Raw genomic sequence first — 24,287 nt, 5'->3', positions numbered from 1 at the left:
GAACCACTTACTTCACTTTGGATGTGATTCTCGGATAACTATCAGTGCAAATAAATATTTTATCTATGTATATGTGTTTATTTATTTAAGTCAAATTTGAAATTTCAAATATATTTTTTAAAACAAACGCAATCTTAATCAGACTACAAAATAGAGCAGCCAGAGTCAAGCTTAAGTTTTTTTTTTTCTCCCTCTCTCTCTCTCTCTCTCTCTCTCTCTCTCTCTCTCTCTATCTCTCTCTCTCTCTTTGAACCGAATAGACAGACGGACAGAGTATTAGCTTAAGATTTCACTCATGATAAATATGCAAATTATCAAATAAAAAGCTAGAACACAAACTATATCCGATCTGTGTAATCGTCTGTTGCCCAATATAATCGATTAAGTTCCCGATTTGATTCACTTCTCGAGGAATGTCCCCTATACATACTACAAGCACAATATTTGTTGCGATAATTGATGGAATTTAAATGAAAATCAAGAAGAATTACATGCAATAAATTCTTTAAATAAATCGTGCAAACACAACAATTCAATAAAATCTATCTATAATATCTATCTATATATTATAATCATAATTATAATGAGGTAACAAAAATCTAGAAGAAAATTGTTTATCAATCAAAGCCGGCGCTCGTGTCACGAAACCGTTGAACGGTCGACATTGAGGTTAAATTCTTCTTCTGTGGTTATTATATGTTGATTGGCGTTCATGAAAACTTTGACCAAGGCCTTTACCATGAAATTTTTTTAGTTTTTTACCGTTTAGTTTTCTCTGCGTGGAAGGAAGAAAACATTGGATAGATATGAGCGATTTCTTCCATTTTTGACACAAATGCTATAAAATCATCCGTATGTAACTTATTACGTAGCATTTTTTGTAGCTTAAGCAAACTGAAATTCTAACTAGGGACGTAGGCATATCTTTTGATCGATTTACCTCATTTTTAATATCAAACTGTTTACAAACACTTTAAGCCCGACCTCTTAGTTTTGTGATTGTGATCATGAGAACTTATATATAGAAGCACAATGTAGAAACATGAATGAACCGACAGATAGGCATGACTAGATCGATTCAAAATTTGATCAAAAATGTATGCATTTTATAGCATCTCAAAAGCATTTTTCTTGGTGTATGCCAAGCGTTTTGACAAAATCAAGTTTCGGTGATGAAAATAGAAAAATTACATAATTAATTCATTGATCAAAATTGACAATATCCGCTTGGACTCAATGCATTCGCAGTTATACTGAAGGGATAAACATAAGCAAGATGAACAGTAATCGCGAACAGATTTCATAAATCTTATGCAAGCGACGCGACAAAGGTGTTTCCTTTGCTTAAGAAATCAAAGACAAATTTTCGCGTGCATGATAAGTTATTGCCTTGCCCGTCTTCAGAGTTAAATTTCTCTCTCTCTCTCTCTCTCTCTCTCTCTCTCTATCTCTATCTCTATCTCTCTCTATCTCTCTCTCTATCTATCTATCTATCTATCTATCTATCTATCTATCTATCTATCTCTCTTTCTCTCTTTCTCTCTCTTTTTTGTAAGAAATGAAGAAGTAAAAAAAAATAATTCGATTCCAAACGGATGGAGAGGCCGCATTCTAACAGGGGCTAATGACTCCATATATATATATATATATATATTTATATTAGGTTTTGTTTACTATACCTCAAGTATTCCGGAATCATGCAAACACATTTTATGACGAATTGAATTCTTCAAATTTACTTAGCGATTCGGTACTTCAAGTTACTTCAAATTATCGTCACTTCTAAGTCAAATCGCGTTTTTCTCGTAACTATGTTTTTCGTGGTGTACCTTATATCTCTAACCTCTACTTTTGGTTTACTGATTCGCTTTGAAAGATTTTTTCGATCTTGAGGTCAATGATAAGGCCAGGCATGTGCTATTTAAGACAATATTTTTTTTGGGCGAAGCTCTTGTGCTGTCATTTTCATTTCAAAACAATTATTTTGGAAAATTTTGTCAAAACATAAGCCTTAAGATGAGGCGCGGTCTGAAGGTAATGTCTATACCATACACCACTTGTGGTACAGAACATATTAAAATAGTGCGGACGTTTACCAACATCCAGAAGGGCTTTAAATATATCCCCATTTTATTATGTCGATCGATTCAGAATCGTATTCTAAACCGATCTAAGCCGGTCTATTCGGCCGGTCTTCTGCCCATGTATTTTTGTGCTTGAGTTGCAGATCGCAATTTTTGAGATATTTTGATTAAATTTGCTGCACGAAGCTATTTTGGCGCAAGGGCGTACGCTTTTCGATTATTCGCCATATAACACCCTCTGACTCTGAAAGGTCGTTATATGAGAAAAAACTGAAATTTTCAAAATTTGCCGGTAGAAGTGGTTAAGTGGTAGTATTTCGGCATTGCTAATTGATGTGAAAACTTTGGACCCAGCAGGAGCAATTTTTTAATCCACTCTCATATAATCAACACTAAAGTTCACGCGACGAATGCACTATAGTTTTCAATGCTTCGTGATGAAAATTATATCGCAATAGTAATTTAACATAAAAAATTAACTGTACCTAATTTGGACCATCTCGGCTATTTTTATTTTTTTTTTTTGGGATTCTACCCTGATAAGGAGTTTCACGAAAATTCATCCTTTGTAGAGTAGAAAAGTAAAAGTTTTAATATATGGTGATGAAAATTTACCCATAATAGTAATTTCATGCAAACACAAACTCTGCAACAAACTCTCGGTCCATTTATGCCTATTTTTCCATTCTGTCTTTTAACAAAAATTTCTACATTTTTGCACGTTACACGAAAATTGTTAAGGTTAGAAAGTTGAGATTTTCCACCCTTACTTCACAAAGCACTCTACTCGTTAGGTCGAAAAATGTAACCAATTGGCCATGTCCACACAAAGTTATGAGTAGTTAAATTTTCCTTTTTTTTTACTTTTTATCATAAGGCAAACAAGACCGAATGGTTAAAACTTTTCGTACACTCCTTAAATGAAGATGTATTATCTGCCTGAAAATGGATTAATTTTACAATGAATATGATGGACATCGCGATTAATTTTTTCCTAATAATACTATCCATATGGATATCAAATAAAAGAACTTGGAGAGTAGAATGCGAAAAGTATAGTGGTGGGTATGCGAGATTCGACTCCCGTCGAATATAACTTTCCTGCTTGTTTTTAGGTGTAGGCAAATTACAAAGTCAAGTAGGAGCAACGGATCAGCCGACAAGGTGTAAATTATTCATCATTTGTAATTTTCAATTCTTTTAACTTTTCGTACTATTGCGGTTACCTCTATGGGCAGATCAACCCTGATTCTGAACATAATCTGCGGTAATGATATAAGTCGAATAGCAGTAAGTTTTTGCTTTCATTAAAGATTTTTGCAATCATTGAAGATACTAAGATAAGGAATTGACGAACGGACCGACATGACTAAATAACTTTTGTCTCATCCATCCTTCACGAACGAGTATCGAAATGAAGATGCTTTCGAAGATTATTATTATAATGCAAAATATGATTTTTTTCATATTTTGTTTTTCTTTTAGACTTGTATAGATTTATATATGCATACATATATATGCAGTCAAAATTTGATATATTTTGTTTTGCAGATCTTAAAAATATTATACAACAGCAATCAAATGACGGCATGGAATTTACAACGGCCTCAACAACTATAACAAATAATACACCGATAGTGCATAGCAATCATTGTAGCAGTAGTAATGCTAGTGGCAACAGTACCAGCAACAGTAGCAATAGCAATAACAACAACACCAACAATAACAATAACAATGCAACAAGCACGCAAAATAATCATAATTGTCATATCAATAATCAATTGAATCCCTTAACCCAACTAACAACAACAGCAACGGCTATATTGCAGCAGCAGCAGCAGCAGCAGCAGCAGCAGCAGCAACAACAGCAGCAACAACAACAACAGCAGCAACAGCAACAACAGCAGCATCATATGCATCAACAGCATTTAAATACCATAGATTATGGAAATCCGAAATGTGTAATGCCCCGAGCATTGGAAAATCTGATGATTTATGAAAATTTCGATGTACACGAAACTCATCGGATTGAGGATGGAATTTGTACGCAACTAACAAGGTTACCGCCAAAAAAGCAGGAATTATTAAAACAGTTCGGTATTCAGAATAATCAGACTGTAACGTATTATGAAAAGTATATAATCACCGAAAATTTCAGCCGATTTTGCAATGTGAGCAAATGATGAAAAAATGAACAAGTTTATAAAGCCAGGAAATTAACTATATTTTATATATATATATATATATATATATACATATATATATATATATAGTGTATATAATTTAATAATATTTTGCAATTAAATGTTTAAAAAAATGTTAATAAAAATTCTCGTTATTTCCTTTTTTTCATTGTTTTTCATCGTGAAATTTTCTATATACAGGAATACAAGGTGGCCGATCATCGACCCTTTTTGGAATTACAGGAGAATGGTTTATCCAAATCTGAACAACTTAAATTCGTACGCTATCTGGGCCAGGGACTACCCAATCTAACTCTCAATAAAATCTATTTAGCCTTTAAAGACGTTTTAGGCTTTAATCGTATCGAAAAGTAAGAGTCTCTCATTATTTATTATCTTAAGTCATTCTTAAGAGATTACTCTTAACATCATTTGCTCTCTTTTTCCTCTTAGAATGATAACGGATGGTTACAATTTGGAGACGATATTAAAACGCAAGAAAAAAAACCTTTTGAATCGTATGTCAGCTACAGCAGGTAATTCAATCCTAACAAGTGAATAATTACATATGCCAGCGCTACGGGGCTTCTTAAGTATTTGCTATGTTGAATTTTTTATACCCATCACCGTTGTCAAAACGATTTCAATGCCCAGAAGGAAGCATCAGAGACCCCACAAAGTATATACATACATACATTCTTGATCAACATCAATTCTTAAATCTATTTATGTATATCCGTTTATCCGTCTGTTTAATGTCCGTTGTAAGCATTTATTTAGCCGTAAAAATGAAGCTATCGACTTCAAACTTGGCATAAACAATCGAAATTCTTGATATTGAAAATGGGCCGAATCGCTCAAAGAATACGCCCACAGCACCATGTAAACTGAGAATACCTGTTCCTTTCAATGGGAATGAAAAAAATTATGTCCACACTCGGTCATTCCGTTCATAACCTATAGCAGATAAATGTACAAAAATTTGAACGCGTACTCTATGGCCGATGCTATAGTATTTGTGTGCAAAAATGAAAAAAACAATTTGACCCCGCCTACCCAATGTTATGGTGTATCAAAGTTTAATTTTTTTTTTTTTTTTCAATAACTTTTGAAACGCGCAAAAACAAGCTCCGAAAACCCCATAAACTCGATAAATTCATGGCCAATTTCAAATTTGGAATGCACTTAAATATGTCCGGCTGTTCGTTTGTCCAACTGTCTCTTTACGCAACTTTGTAGTAATTGCGGTCAGCGAAAATGACGATATCGCCTACAAATTTACAAAAGAATTTGGAATTGACCTGAATTTTTCAAAGGTCACGTCTACAACGCTCACATGCCAATACGAGAAAAACTTTTATTTTGAAAATACAAAAAATCAACTGCACCCACTCCACATTATAGGGCATGAAAATTTTGCTCATTTACTTCTTGTGTCCTTTTTCAGGATAAGAGTGATGAGATTAAAAGATTCGGTCCCGATCGAATTTAATTTTCTTCCTTATTTTTTCTACTATTAACATTCAGAGCGCGTGCGTAGTCTAGTAGCCCTAGTGTCCACTCAGGCTTACATGTTATTAAGAACAATATTTTGAAATTGTTTTTTGACTCAATTATTCCTTTTTTTTTTTTTTGTAATTTTATTAGAGCAATCGTTAGCTAGATGTTTGGACCGACCAAGTCCATTTTTAAACTAGTAAACAATAGCTTTCGGGTTTCTATCTCAATTTCCGAGATGGTAAAAAGAAATTCAACGCAAACAGACTGACTGATGTACAAATCGATGGATATGAATGAATGTATAAAGAAGTTTTGGTCATTGCAAAGCGAATAAAACAAAAAAAAAAAAAAGGCATTCGTTAATAATTTTTTCTATTTATTTATTTATTTCTTTTTTTTTTCTTAATATATATATATTCATTTCAGTGAATAAGGACTGCAAGCCCGATATCAATCCATCGTCAATACCTGCTTCAGTTTTAACAACCGCATCGAGCACCGCTATCGCCACCAATAATGCCCCACAACTGCTGTCGCCATATCAACAGCATAATGCCTTTAACACTTAACGTTGGTGCTTGAAAGTGTTGGAGCTGGAAATGCTGTTATTGGTGGTAACTTTTAAGTTAAACATCATAATATTTAATGTTAAATATTGTATTTAAGAAACAAAATTTTAATTTAAAAGTTTCAAAAAAAGTAGAGGAAAAAACAAAATTAAAAAAAAAAAAAACTTAAAAATTTACTGTACTTCCTGGAACTGGACCAGTAACTGTTGTGTCTTCGAATTGCAAATTAACAGAGCAAGTGAATTAGAAATAAACCACAAGCAAGAAAGAAATTTTGAACTGGAAATTGAAAATATAAATACACAAGAAAAAAACAAAAAAACAAAAAAAAATCAGTAAGTGCTAAATTTAAATAAATTCTAAATTGAAAAACAAGAAAAGGAAAATACCATAAATCAAAAAAGGAAAAATCGAAACTAAATTTATAATATTAATAATATTAATATTAATAATAATAATAATAATAATAATCAAAATGATAATAGAAATAATAATACTAATAATTATGATAATAATAATTATAACAATAAAAGAGTAAAAAAAAAAAAAAAATTATATCCGCCTTAGAACTAATTCAATATATTAAGTATAAAAGTCATAAATAGAATTTGAAAGTAAAGTTTATTGATTGTGGGCGTGTCAGTTGTACAAATCAAAACCACCTTACCTTACCTTACTAAAAATTGAACAAAAAAAAAAAAAAAACATCTTCAACAACATACGAAGGCATGGACAGATGGACAATCGTACATACATCAATCAATTGAATATCTTATCCGTTAATCGAGAATATCTAATGCATATTACCGCTTGTTATGAATAAATCTAACATATATCTCCTCGCTTGGGTGGTGACGGGCGTAGAAAGGGATTTAGAAAATTTTAATACATACCACCAGCATTATTGATTGCCTTCAAAATTTCAAAACACTACTCGCATATGTTTAGTTATAAAGATGCGTTTCGCAGAGAGAGGCGTTGCATTACATACATTCTTCAATATAACAATAGAAAGAAAAATCATCGGTTTTCTTCGCTTATATGCGATACTTTAATGTTTAATACGATTTTTAACATTTTTTTTTTTTTTTTTGTTCTTTTTTTTTTTTCATAAAATCTTAATGACCAAACAGCAATTGACTGACTTAATAAATCTCTCTTATGAAATTCGTATAGGTCCTATCGACATTTTGATATACGCACGCCACTACTAAAAGACTATTACGACCAAGACTAAGTGAGAAGAAGATTTCACTCAGACTATTCAAAAATATCATAGACCTCTTTTAAGCCTTCTCTATTGGCAAATTATTCATTATTATGCTGTATTGCATTATTTGATTCGTTTTCATTTCATTCCCACGCTGCACATACCATTATCCATTATCGATTATCGATCGAAGAATGGATTGTTTTTAATAATTTTATAATTTAATATTTTAAATGAACGCAAGATTCAAATTCGAGATTTGAAATCGAATTTATCTGCTTATCTGTTTGTCCTTAGAGTAATTGAAGCTATAGGGCTTGAAATATATCAAGTATATATATATAGTTGTTTAGCAGGTTTCTTTCGCAAGTTCCTTCTCCACTTGTAGTTGTCATAAACAAGCACATAACACCGTACATCATATGAAAATTGAAAATTGTAACAATATTTTAATAAATATATTCGTCGAGATGTGTGACATGCGTGCATGAGGTTTATTTTCATTTCGCACACAAGGAGCAAAACAGACTTTTGAAAAAGTAAAAAATCACATACCAGCAACAACAGTGATCGCATTGTCGTCATCATATCATTACCTATTTTCGTAAGCGATACTTTCCTTTCATTAACGAGATATTTAAATCATACCTTAAGTCTTACAGCGTTGCAATTATCAAACACATGTAGGGATAACCTTAACTTTTGCACCCTACGAAACCAGAATTATGTTGACTTATTGATCGCGTTTTCAATCCTAACACAAGTAAATTAATATCCATTTCACCTCATCGCATAGATATTTTGAGCAAATATTTGATCAGGTGCACTTCTTCACCATTATGTAGCAAGACTTCCAGCAACTGAATGCATCAAAAGGAAATTAGAACAGAAGGCGAAACGAAAAAAAGGAAAGGTAGAGATAGAATGCCCTTCAAGAATGAATTTTGCTTTTTTGTGCATTGTGTATTTATGTTAATTTTCATCTTTTGCCTGATAAACAATATTGAAAATAATTACAGCGATAAAACCACACGCAGTTGTTAAAATTAGTTAAGAAAGCATAAAGGTTTTCTTATTCGGCTGACCTTAACGTGCCATAAATTTGTCGAAACCTTATATATAATTAGATTATTATTAACTTCATAACCAATTTCCGCTATACACATACAAAACATATAAATGAATAAATTAAACAGAATCTATGTATATAATATAGAGCGTAACCAAATGGAAAACTTATTTTACATTTTTATTATATTGGTTTACATTTTATTAATAAAAAAAGTGAAAATTCCTAAATTGTTTAAACCCATAAAAAAACATTTATTGTTTCAAATATAAAAAATTAATGAATAGATTTACTTATAAATAAATATATTTATTATAAAAAAAAAAAAAAACCGAACAACCAAATGATTAACATAATATTCCTATATACACAATACTGTGACCGTAAGAATTAAATATAAAATATAATTCTAGAAACCATAAATTCCTTAAGAGAGAAGGAACTAAACAATAATTAAATGAATAAATAAATAAATAAATAAATAAATAAATAATAAAGAGCATATAAAATGAAAGTAAAGATTAACTTATACATACACACATACACACACACCTCTATGAACAGTATATTGTAATAAAATGATTCAAAATTAAATCAAATATCTTTCATATAAGCCCATATGAGATATACATATATAAATAGTAAAAAATATATATACAAACATACTCAATATTATTGAAACATATATATATATATATATATATATATATATATATATATATATACATATACGTAGGCATGTATCTATGTATCTTATATATACGATATGTATATATATATACTGAATATATACATATTAATAATCAACAACAATAACCTAAATACTTATAAGATACACAGCAACACATAAAAATCAATCAAATAAATAAATCAAAAAAAAAAACAAAAAAAAACAACAAAAAAGTCTTCCGACAAATCGTATCCTGATTTAATAAGTTCGGTAAGATGATATATATATATATAACTATCCCTGGATCCCTCCTTGCAAGTATATATATTGTACTTGAATTTGATTATCAAAAATTTTACTTTCAATTATGGTATTTTTATTCACTATCGCCCACGCAAATAACCAGGAATCTAACCTAGAAGGAAACTAAAAAATAGATTATATCTTGCTCATAATAAGTTCACTAATAATCATCGTAAACATATATATGTACATTGTTCAATTGGAAGATAAGGCAAAAATCCATGCATCAGATGTATTGATCGTGCATTGGTTTCTTTCTTTTTATGACTTGACTGACAACATCAAGAAGCGATCCTTTTTATACTGCACAATATACGCGATAAAGACAAATTTAAGTTTTGCGCGAATATATGCAACATGTAGAAGAGCTTAAGATAAATTCACCGCAGCTTAAAATTATTATTTAAATCGATTTAATCATGTCCGTCCGTTCGTCCGTCCGACTAATGTCTGCACGCTTACTCCTCTGTTTAACGTATAGATCGCCTTTTTCGATATATTTTCCCAACATTCATACATGGCTGGCATGTCAGTGACCTGAAAAGAAAAGCTATTAAAAATGTACTGGATCGGATCATTTTTACAACTTATTTTAAGTCTATGTTGGAGTTCGATTTTAAAAGTTTTTTTATACCAAAAAATTTTCATTCTTAGTAAATCTCGACAAAAATTGGCGCGAAATATTATCCGAAAGTGGGAAATTTATATGGGATGTGGCCGTGATTTTAACCTCCCAGCTCATAAAGTTTGATATGAAACGATAAGTCTTTAAATGTTAAAAGGTATACTTTTCTGAATTTTATGACGATAATTGGCAAGAAACACTAATTTAGCATATAAATTTACAATAATAAGTCTGGATCACAAAAGTCTACTTTTTAGAACTCTCCATACTAAGTGTTCTCGTAAAAAGGGGTTTCTTTCATTGGTATTGTGTAATAAACAAAGATAAGGAATTGTATTAGGTGAAAAGGTGTAGGGTATTTAATAACGGCCTTGCTCGACTGTAAAGAATCTACGTTTTGGGTTGATTTAAAATTTAATTTCTTATATCCAACAGAGTCCCCGACGTATATTTTCTTGAGTTACAAATTTTAAAACCTACATAACTGTTAACCGATAAAGAAATTTGATAGAGCCAATGCACAAATTTGATTTTCATCAATTTTTTTGGAAACATATATATCATGCCTATCTATATCATCTTTAACGTATTCAGACTTTCTCGCGTTGTTTTATGAGGCGAGCCACAACATTAAAATTAACTACTGGAGTAAAAGGTTGTACCGAACATTTTTAAATAGAATGTATTTTTTGTACATATAAGACCTTTTAAGTAGTAACTCATTTTTTTTTTTTTTTTTTTGCTCTTACTCTAAGAAATTATTACATTTGTGCAAAAAAATCATAGTAATAATTATAATAATGATAAGTTGTTACTTACATCAAACAAATAGCACTGCACTACTCACTATCAGAAATGCAAAGATTTTTACATTGCTATTAATAGGTATATAATATACTTGTCGATGAAAACGGCATAACCGTTCTGCCAGCACTTTTATTTTTTTATCATACACCTCCTGAGTTACTATAAGGAAGAAATATATTTACTAAAATTTGATCATGTAACTCGTCAATAAATTAACGTAAATATCATAAAAGATTTCAAACTTACTTTAGAATTGATTTTGCAGTTTATCTCAGCCAACTCTGCTGACGTCGCCTTCAGTGAATGAAGGATGAATATTATATTATTTAACTCTCGTACAATAAATACACAAAGTCATGCGGCGGTTTTATTTTCTTATCAATTAGATTCTTCGCTCTCCTTGCAATGATTACTCCGAGCCAAGTTTCTTCTTTTCTTTTCTTTTTTTTTTTTTTGTAGCATACAAATTCGGGGAGATTTTGGACCACCCATTATAGAAGGGAGTGAATGACCTATGTTGAATGGCCGGGTTTTTTATTTATCTCCAGCCAATTAATATTGAAAGGGAAATTCATTGGAATTTTAATCTCCTTCTACTGAAACCAACTGGAAAATAGACTAAAGAATCAATTGGATGACTGCGCGAATCGTTCGAGGAATGAAATGATGTCTCACCAAAATTCTTCAATATTAAATTAGTTTTAGGTTTTTTTTTTTTTAATTTGAATATAAATACATACATTAAAATGTATGCGTATATTTAAATATCGCATATAATGTTGAATATATAAAACATTTACACATGTGTTTTTTAAATCGGCATAAAAGCAAAAAAATAGAAAAATTAACCCTTTCATCTACATAAAATATCAGATAGTTTATGTTTTTGTTCAATATTTATTTGATAATTCAAAACTTGACAAAAAAAAACAACAATCTTTTTCAATTTCTACAAATATATAAGAAAATCGTATGTGGGTATGGATTAGGAAAGTGAAATTCCCTTTTTATGTTATTCCAAATATATAAGTAAACGCTGGCAGTCAGGAGCTTAAAGAGAACTTCAATTATATTCGGTAAATTATATATATTGAATAGATCATGTTCTAATATCGGTGCAATGAAATATATAGAAATCGGTAAAATTATTCTACATAATAAATTGATTGACTTAAAAGAATCATAAACTTCCTCTAACTATGTACGATTTGTTACTATTTTTTGAAAACAATTTACCTTTATAAAAAATTATCAAGAGGTGGCGATTAACATTAATAACGGAATAAAAGTAGGTATATATTATTCACTTAAGATTTGCTTTTAGCTGCAGCAGCTTCACGCTCCAAGGCACGTTGTTTAGCCTTTTCATAGATGGGCATCAACTGGCCACGCTCACCCAACATTTTTAATAGTTCAACAATGAAGGGTAAATAGTTGTGCTTACGTCTAATGTTCTCAATTTTATAACGTTTACGTTTCTCTATTTCGCATTCAATTAGGGAGCGCAATTTGGCTATTTCTGTTTCGCGATCATCATCAGTTTCCATGGCCTCGATTCCTACACCACCAAGCAGTTTATCAATTTGTTGCTGAAAGATTTTCTGGCGATCCGATATTAAAGCCATAAGATTGAAGTGTATTTCACCCTCACTATATTTTTGCATGCGTTTCTCTATAATCGGACGTACAACATCTATCCAATTCTGACCTGAAACAATGGCTCCTAAATCGACGGGTCCATCCTTTAACCCATCCAACTCATAAAGGCGACCGTCAATAGGCAGATAACTAATGAAGTGATATATATCGTCCTCCTTAGTTTGATGTTTCGTATCCAATTCGAATAAAGTTTGACGAGCAAAACTGTTATGTACTGTACGTATTTGTGAGGCATTACTTAAGGTTAGGCCTTTGTTATACGAATCAAAAAATTGACAAAATTCTTTGAAATTAGTCAAGGTTTCACCGAGTTTAACATCCTCGCTTTTGCAGTTGAGTAAAATACTTAAAATAGCTTGAGTAGCGCAAGCATTATTGATGACCTGTTTCGCAAAAAAGATTTTCTCTAAACGATTATCGCGCACTATAGTACCGGAAGGTTCGTCATCTTGTACCCACTTAAATAGGAAAATCAAGCCATGTATAGGTTCCAAATTTTTGAAAGATTCTTCATTCAATGACCAAATCTCTTCGACTTGCACACCTTCGCAACCTATAAACAAAGGGATCAGATTATTCCAAAAGCCGGTTAGCTTACACGCAGCAAAGTCACAAATAAAAATCCTAAAAATAAAAAAAATAATAAAAATACCCACCAAATTCCCGAATCAGTTCGGTGAATACACCAGGATCACTTTCAATTAAACACCAATTGCCAGCTCCTTCCATGATAAAAATCTATATTTGAACATATATATGTATAGATTTATATGCGTATTTCTATATATATAACGCCGTTGTCTTATTTAATTATTAAATTTCCTGAAACTGAAATTTCTGCAAAATCACAATTCAAGACACACGTTTAGGGTTGCCGAAATTACAAAACTTTTCGTATATATATTTTCTAATCATTTACAGTATGTTAATATAATCCCTAAACGAAATCTAAAACGTAAAAGATTATCCTAATTATTTATTTATTTTTATGCAGCATTTTATTTAAAATTATATAAATCAGTTATTCAGTATCGAATATGAGCAAACATTTAATATTGGGTAAAACCACTTATTAAAAAGCATGACGTTGACGAAGTTTTTGCGAAATCGTTTGAACAAACGTACCTACACGACCATGAGAAGAAAAACATTTGCTAAAAATATCAATTTTAAAATAAATGGTGTTTAGGGCTTGTTTTTCATTTCTTAGAAAATAATGTTTAATATAAACAAAAATTGCAAATCACTTAATATAAAAATGATACACCTTAGTGTAAGATAAACATAAATTAGATAAATAACTTGAAAATTAACAAAAAAACGTTCATAATTTCTTCCTGTGCTTTTTTGCCTCTTTACCTTATTTCTATTTATTGTGCAAAAACAAATGATTTGCTAATTCCCAGAAAGTCTTGTGAAAATTCGGCACAGCCTAAGTCCCAGCCCAAAAATAAAAATAACGCCTTATTGTGTTAGCTCCCTTACACATTTTCAAATATGGACAATAAGCACTACCTATGCCTATGGATGCGGTGAGTAGTAATAATGTAAGATACTCCAAATTTCTCTTCAATTTACAAACATGATTTTTTTAAGAAAATCATATACGTAATTTCTTTATGTATAGTTAACACATATCCACTGAAGATAATATACTGCTTTGTATTTCGTATTAAAAAGTTATTACTTATTCATGATTAATATGTTAGTAATAATACCGCAAGTGTAAATAAAAGCAGAAAGCTTTAAAATTACATTTTTAATATTAAAGAAAAATGTAGGGAAACAAACTGAAAAATTGTACAATATTTATTATTAAATAAATTTTTTAAAATAACATTTTTACATATTCCCTTAGTATGTTGTGAGTAAAAGGGAAATGTTAAAATAATTCTGTTCCATTTTCCACTTAAGTCGAAAATATTTTTATTTGGCAATGCTGTAGCGTCCGCCATGAAAAGAAAAATAAATTTCGCTGTCGTATTAGAAAATTTTTCCACAAATTTGCATGTTTACTGCATAAAAAGTGTGTAGAAATTCTAAAATCTGTGGAATTATGTTCTTAAGACAATAAATATCTAAATATCGCTCATTTCGAAAAAAATGTTACTCAACCTGGAAAAATGTGAAAAGAAAATTTATTGAAGTAACGCGAACAGATTTTTTTTGCGAACGAAATTTTTTTATGGGAGAAGTGCTGGTTTTGTGTGTGTAATTGGAGTTTTTTTTTCACACATTCTGTATGGTTGAGTGTTAAACCAGAAAAAAGAAAATTCTTCGTATGTAATAGAAGATATAGAAAGGAAAACGGAAAAGTTTAAATTGGTGAAAAGCAATTGTGAAAACAAATTTTTCTAACCGGGTTTGTTGCTTTCAACATGGTGGTCTCAAAAGACTCTAAGCGTAAGCGCAAGGAGTCATCTCCGCCACCACAGCAACAATCATCTACAACTATAGAGTCATCACCAGAAATGCCCAAAAGGTGAGTTCATTTCCTTATAGTAGGTTTATCGTTTACTGCTGCTGGCTAGTAACCATTTTTGTAATATAATTAAAATTGAAAATATATATACATATGTGTGACTATGAACATTTTTGTAGTTGTTATTAAGAGGAGTGAGGAAATTTTTTCTCTGTTTTTTTATCTGGTATGGGTGACGTTGTGTTAGCGTTTGTAGCTAGTGTTGTATTTTTACGATTACAATGTTTTTATTCTTTAAAGAAAAAGAATGGGAGGCAAGGAGTTACTTTGTTATTGTTGTTGTTTTTTTCATTTTTCGTTTTTCGTACACATATATGTGTACAATATGTTTAAGAGAATTTATGTATATGAGTACACCGTATATTAACTTTTGTCTATAAAATTATTTACATATTACTTTGAAATTCATTTAATTGAATTCAAATGATCAACGGATATTGTTTCATGGCATCAATAGCCTCAAAATACTCGCTCTGAATGTAAAGAATAAATAACTGACACATTAATAAATGGTCTACTATGACAGACCTATTGGTGACTCGTAGATCTCTCAAGGCATACAAATGATTTGATGTATTAAGTAGGAATAAATATAATTGTCGTCGGCTGTCTGGCAAAAAAGAGTTTATTTAACAAGCAAATATTACGGTACAATTTTTTTTTTATAAATTAAATTCAAAAATTCATAAAATGGCATTTATCAGTTAATTTTTTTCTTTTACTTGAATTTTCCTTGTTCTCCTCAATCAGAACCAAAGTGCAGGCTCAGCGTAAATTTGCACAGGGACAAAATGCACCCCAATCGTCGTATAATTCAATTTTAGCTTCTTCGTCCTCCAATACGGGCCCAAGCACTTCATCTGAAAGCCGTGAACCACCCACGGAAATTCTTCCTAATAAAAGACCAAAGACCGAAGATTTTTTAACATTTCTATGCTTTCGTGGAACATCGGCACTGCCGCCACACTTGGACTTCCTAAATCAAGGGAAATCTAAAGAGCCGCCAAGACCAGTGAAAAAGCCTCCAAATAAAAAGTCTAATAAAAAAGGTAAAAAGGGAAGACCCCCGAAAACTGTTAAAGCAGATGAAGTCAAGGACACATCAACAGCTGAAAAAAATAATACCACAGATGCGGAAAAAACAGAGATTGAGCTAAAAAATAGTGGGATCGCGATTAATAACTCCGAAGAAAGGGATAAAATTGAAGAAAAGATTGAAGAAAGAGTTGAAACTAATGATATACCAACTTTTGCTGTCCGTAAACGTGCTGAAGTTGTTGCTGAGGGTAACAGAAGGAGCAACAATAATGTTGAGTCTGAAAAGTGTAATAATTCTGCAGACACGACTTCAAGACGTTCCAATCGTTCTAGTTTACGGGAGGCTAAAGTAGTACTAGAACAGCTTCCAGATGACGTGGAAGAAGCTTTACAAAGCTCAATCGTCGATGAAACTAGTAAGCCCGAAAATTCTGATGATGAAAATAAAGAAGCAAAAACTTCAAAGTCCACGTCAAAAAACGAAAGAAGTTCAGAAACTCCTTCCAAGGATAGTGATACCGCCGTTAAGCTTCGTAAAGGGAAAACAACAGCCAATAATCAGAAAAAAGAAATAGAAACGAGAGATATTGGAAAGGGTAGTTCGAAAGCAGAGCCCAAGGAAAAAGTCGCCATAAAGAGACCAAGACAAAAGGAATCGCCAATTTTTATTCCATCTCCTGAACCGTCTGGGCGTATGACGCGGCAGAGGGCATTTTTTGAACCCGTGAAGGTGCCACCTAAAGAAAACAACCAGATTAATACTGTTAACGACGTTGGGAATTCTACTGAATCTCCCCCAAAAGAAAAGACAGATACAACAATCGAAGACGAAGCTAAAACGATAATTACAAAAAAAGAAGAAAGTTCACAGAAAAAAACTGTGCAAAATGAAAGGATACTCGAAGAAAAAATCGAAAACACAAGCGCTTCGAACGTAGACGGTGCAGATAAAACCAAAGCAGACATGAATGTATTTGATTTTTCCTCAGAGGATGAACAGCCTTTAGCGAAAGCAATTAAATTTAAAAAAGTTGGAGCCGGTAAAACTAATACAAGAAAGGGTCAACGTGGGAATAAAAAGTCTGCATCTAAAAGAGCGGCAGCAACAAAGGCGGAGAAAAACGCAGACCGGTGCAAATCGAGAGAAAAAGAATCACAAAAAGGTGGTGCATTACAAGAGGGACTCGTTGAAGTCGAGAGAAATGAAGAACAAAAGGACGAATCTGCGAAATTTAAAGGGAAACGAGGTGCTTCGTTAAGTCTTGGAGGAAAAAATTCTAAGCAAAGAAGAGATGCTGAAGAACGTTTAGATGAAACTGATAAAGACGTGATACCTCAATCACCAAAAAAACCAGCAAACATCAAGCAGGGTCGCAAGAAAACGAAAGCTGAAAGTGAAAGTATAGGTGAACTTGAGACCGACGACAATCCAAATAGTCCACCGGTCCGAAATCAGCGCCCTTCTAGAAAAACAAAAGAGGCTGCTACTATCTATATGGGTATTATAGGCCATCGTCTTCAACTTGGCGATGACGAAGACGATGATATATCGTTAAGTAGTTTTGATCGTCCTAACGTGCGTGAGATGGAGAAAATGGAGAACGAGCTAAAAAGAAATATTACTGCCTTAAGTAAGCACAGCAGCACATCACCAATACCAGCAGCCAAACAGACGCAATTACCCGAAGAATCGCCACCGCCTGCAGTATCAACAATAAACGTTGAAAAACCTTGTGTCGGACGTCGAGGTCGCCCACCTAAAAGCCAAAAGCAGGTGGCAGCTCCTCCTGCCAAACGTGAAATAGAAGGTATGCTTGTAAAGAAGGGTGTACTAACCAAAATTGCCCAACAGACAGAGAGCACTTCAGATGTGAAAGAAGGAAAAACTGAACAGTCAAAGACTGGTACGGAAGAGGATGAAGATTTCCTTTTGAATGAAGAACTTAATGAAACCAAACGCAAACTTGAAAAAAGTTTCAGCGATTCTGATGATGAACCTTTGGCAATAAAGGCCAATGCGAAAACAAGTGATAAAGATGTAAGCGAACAAGTAGAGAATGCAGTTCCTGCAATTCCTGCCCCCGTTTCGTCTACATCAGACATTAAAACTCTCACTATGTTACCTCTAACAACAAAGCCTATTACTACAGTACCAACTCCCCCACCTCCTACAACTACGTTGACGACAACAACTTCATCTTTTGGCGTCACAAATGCTGTAACTTCTCCAACAACATCTAGCGTATTTCCTCCAGCGCCTGTTACGCCCTCATCACAAACGCCGTCGCCATTTAAAGTTGTGGAAAAAAAATCACCTGTTCCAACATCAAAAATTTTGAATGTTCCGGCCACATACGGCATTCCTTCTGCTTCGCCTACAGGCAATTTGGGTGCAGGCATCAATAACACTTTTGGTAAAACATCAATGTATGTCCCTCAGTCACCGGCACACTATCATTCTCATACATCGCATATACGATCACAGTATCCAGGTCAGAGCACAAAGTCGCCAGTTATGCCGCCCGCCTCATCTGCGACGGCCTCTCATCTCACTACATCTCCCCAATTAAATGCACAATCACCGTTAAAATATCAAACTCCACCAACAACATATCCACCTCCCATTGAGGCATATCCTTCACCGAAGATTAATCCGAACTTTTTAACGCCAAAATTCGACCGAAACACTTTGCCTCGACCAACCAACTTAACCGGTAATCATAATTCTTTTCCTTCACCATCTCCAGTTAAATTCGATATGTCGGGATCAAGCAGTGGTCTATTAAAAAATTCATCACTGTCTCAGGCTAATGTTACAGCGAGTTCCAAAACGTTATATACTGCTAATGTGGGCAATAACATAGCCGGTGCTTCAACCTCTGCGACAGCTGCAGCAAATCAGTCTGGTAACGATCCACTTAAGGACGAAATTGGTAGCATCCTTGCCGCAAATTTAATGCCGAGCAAAGAAGAGTCTGGAAAAATATTCGGAATTGCTAGTGTTAGCTTAGCTCAAAGTTCTGGTCCAGATAACACAAAGTGCACCCTGGGAAAGTGTGGGTCAATACATAAGCCCGTTCTGGGCCCAGTCGTGCCTACAGAAAGCTACATTGGTGATCAATTATCAGGTAAAGAACGACGTAAAGCTAAAGTGAATATGACTCATGAACAAATCCACAAATGGCTGATTGAATGCTCTTCGAATCCGGATGAAATTCAAGACGATCTGGAAGATGACTTCGATTCGGATCTAAGGCCAAACAATTACAGCACAACGCCACCTCCAACACGAGACGACAAAGAAAGTACTTCATTTAGCTCATCGTCGAAGGCCACTCGTGATCTTGGTAAGAGTGAAAGTGCATGGTCTGCAAAAGGACCCTCACTGAAAGCAACTCCTGTTGTTGCTTCCAGCAGCAGCGCCAATAACCGCAAAGATGATTTAAAATTAATGGAGCCAACAAGTCCCCCGGATGATGATCTAGATAAAGCATCGCCAATAATGAATTTGGCACGCGAAAAAACGGCTGAAAATAAGCAAACACCCTCGCCAGCAAGTATTGAAGAAAAGTCGCTGAAAATTGAAACAAGAAAAAATGATAAAAAATTGAAGGAAGAGAAATCTGCATCGAAAGAACCCGCAAAACAAACTGAAATGGATTCACCACAACCCAAATCTAGTGGCATGATCAGTAAACAAGCGGCCGGACACAAAGTTGCAAATCAAAAGAAGTTGGAATCTCCGATTATTACAACAACAGTTACACCAAACAAATCGAGTCGTAAAAAAATCTCAATAGATACCATTAATGAAAAGCCAATTAACTCCGGAATTCATGATGTATCAATAAATACTGCAGACAATATGGCATCAAGCACCGCAAATCGAACACCAAAACGTACGCCAGTCTATCAGCAAAAGCAAGCATCCAAACAACAACGTTCAGAGTTTAAAGAGACAACTACCACCAGTCATAAAAAATCGGCTCCATTCTCATATGGAGGCGCTTTTTCGGCCGACAACGAAAAATCGATATACTCTTTCGATAAGGATGATGTCGATGACGTTGAGTCTAACAAACCCACCACTTATCGCCGTCAAAGTAGAAGAGATTCGCAACAAGCGGAAGCAGGAAATGGTGGTAACACTACACCAACCACTAGTCAACGCACATCACCATCAAAGAAGAGAACTGCGGCAGCCGTAGAAAAAGCAAACAAAGATTTAGCAAATGCATCGCAAGCAAGCTCGGTCTCTTTGACGCTGAGCCCGACTGAAAAAAGTAAACTTGTTAAGGTCAGTTTAGATACCGAAGCAGTGTTACCGGTAAAACCAGCAACTAGCAAGTCTGGTAAAGGTACGAAGAAAACTGTAGAAACGATTGCGCCTACAAATGACGCGGATTCAGATTCTGCGGATGGACACACATTCTATATTCCGTTACAAGGCATTGGAACAAGTGGCGATGGCGAAGGCGGCATTCAGGGTGTAGCAGTCAAATTAGGACGCGAGGGTCCAGATGGTCCCAATCAAAAAGTTATCATGCATGCGACTTTAGTCACAAAGGCGCAAATGGGCGCTAACTCGAAACCGTTGCCCGAATCGATGAATGTTTCAGACATTGTAAAAAATCTAATGAGTGGTGGTGATAAGAAAGCTGCTACAGTTACAAATGTTGGCACAACAGTATCAACGAACTCTGCGCCAAACAGCTTGAAGAACGTGCCAGTCGGCACTGTGCAGCCTCGATTTAAAGGAGACACTTCTAATCAGGGACCCTCTACGTCGACTGCTGGCGGCGGTTTGGTACGTGTAAATTCCAATTCGTCTCTTTTTTCTGGATCAGTTAAATCCCGTAATGCTACTGGACCTTCAAGTGCACCTGTAGCATCACATGGCACCAATAAGAAGTTAAAAGACGATACACCTATTAAAATGGCGAACAATACTGCCTTTCCGCGTCATGATGATCCCACACAAATGGTAGAAGCTCCAATTTTCCGGCCTACCGATAAAGAATTCTCAGATCCAATTGAATTTATCGAACGCATTACACCAATTGCAGCACGCTTTGGCATTTGTAAAATAATACCACCAGCCAGTTTTAAACCAGAGTGTCGCATATCGGATGAAATGCGTTTCACTGCCTACAATCAATACGTGCATAAGATGTTACATCGTTGGGGCCCCAGTGCCAAGGAACTGAGTGCAATCAAAAAGTATTTAGCCACCCAAAGCATTGTCATGAATCATCCGCCGTGGATTGGTGGCATGGAAGTAGATCTGCCACGTCTGTATCATACTGTGCAAGAGTTGGGTGGTTTGAAAGAAGTGATTGAAAAGAAGAAATGGGCTCGTGTAGCTGAAGAGATGTGTATTCCGAAATTAGCTCAGGATCGCGTCACAAAATTGGATGACATTTACTGCAAATATTTGCTGCCGTATGATACCCTATCTCCAACTGAACGTCAGAAGCTTTTCGACGAAGTTGAAGCCGATTGGGCGAAGCGAGAAGCTCGAGCCAGACGTAATGCGGATCGGTTCGTGAATACGGAAAGCGTTTCGAATGAAGAAGACGATATAACTAGTGAGAATGACGAAGAGGAGTCGGAAGAGGAAGTAGATGGTGTCTCAATGGAGTGCATTGTTAAAGGTCGCAGTATGCCTTTAAGTCAGTTTTATCGCATCGCCCGCAATACCATGGCGCTATGGTTCAAGAATACCGAGCCCACTGTCAATGAGGTCGAGGCGGAGTTTTGGAGGCATGTTGCTGTCAGAGACAGTCATGTATGTGTACATTCCGGTTCAATTGATTCTTCAGGTTGGGGTTTCGGATTTCCTAGTCCTGGTCCAAAGGGTAAGGGCTCCAATTATGCTCGTCATCCATGGAATTTAAAAGTGATGACCAATAATCCCGGATCTGTACTACGTTCCTTGGGACCTGTGATGGGTGTGACCGTACCAACACTGCATGTAGGTATGCTATTCTCTGCCTGCTGCTGGTATCGTGACCCTCATGGGCTATCATGGATTGAATACCTGCACACAGGCGCGTCAAAATTATGGTACGGGATACCGGACGATCAAAGTGCTAACTTTAGAGCCGCCTTGACTTCACTCATTCCTACGCATTGCCAAAACAAAACTATTTGGCTGCCTTGTGATACAGTAATGGTGCCGCCCCATATGCTTACTGATCGCGGGGTATCTCTCTGTCGTATTGAACAAAAGCCAGGAGAGTTTATTGTTGTTTTTCCACGAGCGTATACCTCAAGCTTGGCGACCGGCTATGTCGTATCAGAAAGTGTATATTTCGCCACATCTTCTTGGTTAGATCTCGCAAAAGATGATTTCCGAGTAAGTTTGATTAAATCACTAGATCGAAATTTTTCTTTTATTAATTCAACGTCTTTACAGGACATACACGACAGTTGCGAACCGGCGATGTTTTCTTTGGAGCAATTATTATTTGCCGTAGGCTACGATCAACGGGTACAACCAGATACCTTACAACAAATGTTGCCCATGCTGCAAGAGGTATATGAGAAGGAGACGGCCGCACGAGAACAGCTTAAGGTAAATATGATTTAAAGATATAATCCAAATACAGAAGAAAAAAAAAGAAAAAAATGAATTTCTTCTTTTAACTTTATAGGCGGCTGGGGTAACTTCAACGGAAAAAGTTACCAATGAAAAAAGCGGAAAAAGTAAAAAACAGCAGCAGCCACCATATAAATCAATCGAAAGCGAATGCGATCTTTGTCGTGCCAATCTCTACATTTCGATGGTGCGTACCGATGAAGGTAACGTCTATTGCTTGCAACATGCTCTAAAAAATCTTAACAACGGTAACATACAGGCTAAAAAGTGTAAACTAATCTATGCGTACAATGTCGATGACATTGAAAATCTCATCAAAAATCTTAAAGATAAAATACAACAAAAACGCAATACTAGCGCTGGTAAAAAACAAAAATAGTTATATCCGAAAAAGAAACGAAAGAAAATCTATACTTAACAAAAAGGAAGAAAAACAAATTTTGGAAAAACAGAACACATTCAGTTCGACCGAACGCAAATGAAACCTGACGGTAGTGAAAATTTTAACTTTACAATAAAGTTAATTAAAAGGCAATATTTCTAACAAGCATAAGCATACATACACCCTGATATAAGTATATATGTAAATAATGTATTCATTAGGAATATATATTAAAAAATTATTACATTGCATACGAAAACCTAAAGGAAAACTATTGTATTGAAGGAGAAAGAAAGAAGAAAAAAAAAAAAAAAAAAAAGAAGCAAATACAACTTAAGCATAGGTGTATCTGCGTGTGCGTGTGTATGTAAAAATATAATTAGAATTTCTGTTATTTTAGATATTTATGAATTTAAAAAAAATTCGCTTATGTTTTTTTCACTTTTTAATTGTATTAAATATATTTCGCCCAATTTTGAGAAAAATTGTGCTTTGTGAAATAAAATCGTCTATATTTAGTAGTTAAGCTATTTCTTTTTTTTTCTTTTTTTTTATTTTTTTATTTTTACGCTGTTGTAATTTTGGGTTTATTACTTTTTCTAATTAGAATTAGAAGACATAACGAAAGGGGGAGAAAGAGATAAAGAAAGAGTAATTTGCTCCTTTTAGCACGACGAATTTTAGCAAATGTAAGCTAATATCCTAACGCAGTCATCATCTGTTAGCAAACGAAACATGCAGCATGGACATAATATATCCTTATTATTACAAATATAAAAGGAATCGCTGTTAAATTCGCACGTATAGGTATTCTCTTCTTTCCACCCCCTAAAATCCCCTCTAACGCTAGTTACATTATTAAATAAAAAAAAAAATAAAATGTAATAACAATATTGCACTAGAAAAGGAATAAAACAAAATTATAAAATCGACAAAAATAAAATAAAAAGCTTTTAGAATTGTAGTAAATACCTTCCACTCTTTTAAGCTTTTCTTCAATCTTACTTTTCTTTTCATCGTTATACTGTGAAAAAAAAAACTATTGTTTATATATTTAAAAAATAACTGAAAACTTGTATAAGTGTTTGCGCGATTTTTATTTTTA

At 34.0% G+C, this 24,287-nt stretch overlaps 3 protein-coding genes across 3 annotated transcripts in view; 2 read left to right on the top strand and 1 right to left on the bottom strand.

Moving 5' to 3' along the window:
- The window catches only part of LOC119644900 (probable serine/threonine-protein kinase DDB_G0282963), a 37,564-nt gene extending 31,106 nt beyond the window's left edge, over window positions 1-6,458 (top strand). Inside the window, exons 4-7 of the mRNA XM_038044615.1 lie at window positions 3,636-4,255; window positions 4,469-4,638; window positions 4,721-4,803; window positions 6,194-6,458. Of these exons, the coding sequence (XP_037900543.1) occupies window positions 3,636-4,255; window positions 4,469-4,638; window positions 4,721-4,803; window positions 6,194-6,336 (1,016 nt within the window). The 3' untranslated portion in view covers window positions 6,337-6,458. The remainder of the gene's footprint in view (window positions 1-3,635; window positions 4,256-4,468; window positions 4,639-4,720; window positions 4,804-6,193) is intronic.
- A 5,414-nt stretch (window positions 6,459-11,872) lies between these two features.
- LOC119644901 (ubiquitin carboxyl-terminal hydrolase isozyme L5) lies at window positions 11,873-13,485 on the bottom strand. Its single transcript, XM_038044616.1, has 2 exons — window positions 13,336-13,485; window positions 11,873-13,232 (listed from the first exon to the last, which is right to left on the bottom strand). Exons 1-2 carry the CDS (start codon window positions 13,406-13,408, stop codon window positions 12,328-12,330), a joined length of 978 nt encoding a protein of 325 aa, XP_037900544.1. The 5' UTR covers window positions 13,409-13,485; the 3' UTR covers window positions 11,873-12,327.
- A 1,147-nt stretch (window positions 13,486-14,632) lies between these two features.
- On the top strand, window positions 14,633-23,475 carry LOC119645166. The gene is made up of 4 exons (XM_038045142.1): window positions 14,633-15,161; window positions 15,912-22,557; window positions 22,618-22,776; window positions 22,856-23,475. Exons 1-4 carry the CDS (start codon window positions 15,058-15,060, stop codon window positions 23,177-23,179), a joined length of 7,233 nt encoding a protein of 2,410 aa, XP_037901070.1. The 5' UTR covers window positions 14,633-15,057; the 3' UTR covers window positions 23,180-23,475.
- Window positions 23,476-24,287: the final 812 nt, after the last annotated feature.

This window comes from Glossina fuscipes, unplaced genomic scaffold (genome assembly GCF_014805625.2).
Source record: "Glossina fuscipes isolate IAEA_lab_2018 unplaced genomic scaffold, Yale_Gfus_2 1, whole genome shotgun sequence".
NCBI lineage: Eukaryota > Metazoa > Arthropoda > Insecta > Diptera > Glossinidae > Glossina > Glossina fuscipes.
Note: the sequence above shows the minus strand (reverse complement) of the source record. Positions and strands in the feature narration are given on the sequence as shown.

What these genes read in the sequence shown, in the direction of transcription:
- LOC119644901 (XM_038044616.1), bottom strand. Translation starts at nt 13,408, where the DNA reads ATGGAAGGAGCTGGCAATTGGTGTTTAATTGAAAGTGATCCTGGTGTA. An exon ending in CGAACTGATTCGGGAATTTG is followed by an intron (nt 13,233 to 13,335) that starts GTGGGTATTTTT and finishes CTTTGTTTATAG; the next exon opens with GTTGCGAAGGTGTGCAAGTC.
- LOC119645166 (XM_038045142.1), top strand. Translation starts at nt 15,058, where the DNA reads ATGGTGGTCTCAAAAGACTCTAAGCGTAAGCGCAAGGAGTCATCTCCG. An exon ending in TCGCAAAAGATGATTTCCGA is followed by an intron (nt 22,558 to 22,617) that starts GTAAGTTTGATT and finishes ACGTCTTTACAG; the next exon opens with GACATACACGACAGTTGCGA. An exon ending in CCGCACGAGAACAGCTTAAG is followed by an intron (nt 22,777 to 22,855) that starts GTAAATATGATT and finishes TTAACTTTATAG; the next exon opens with GCGGCTGGGGTAACTTCAAC.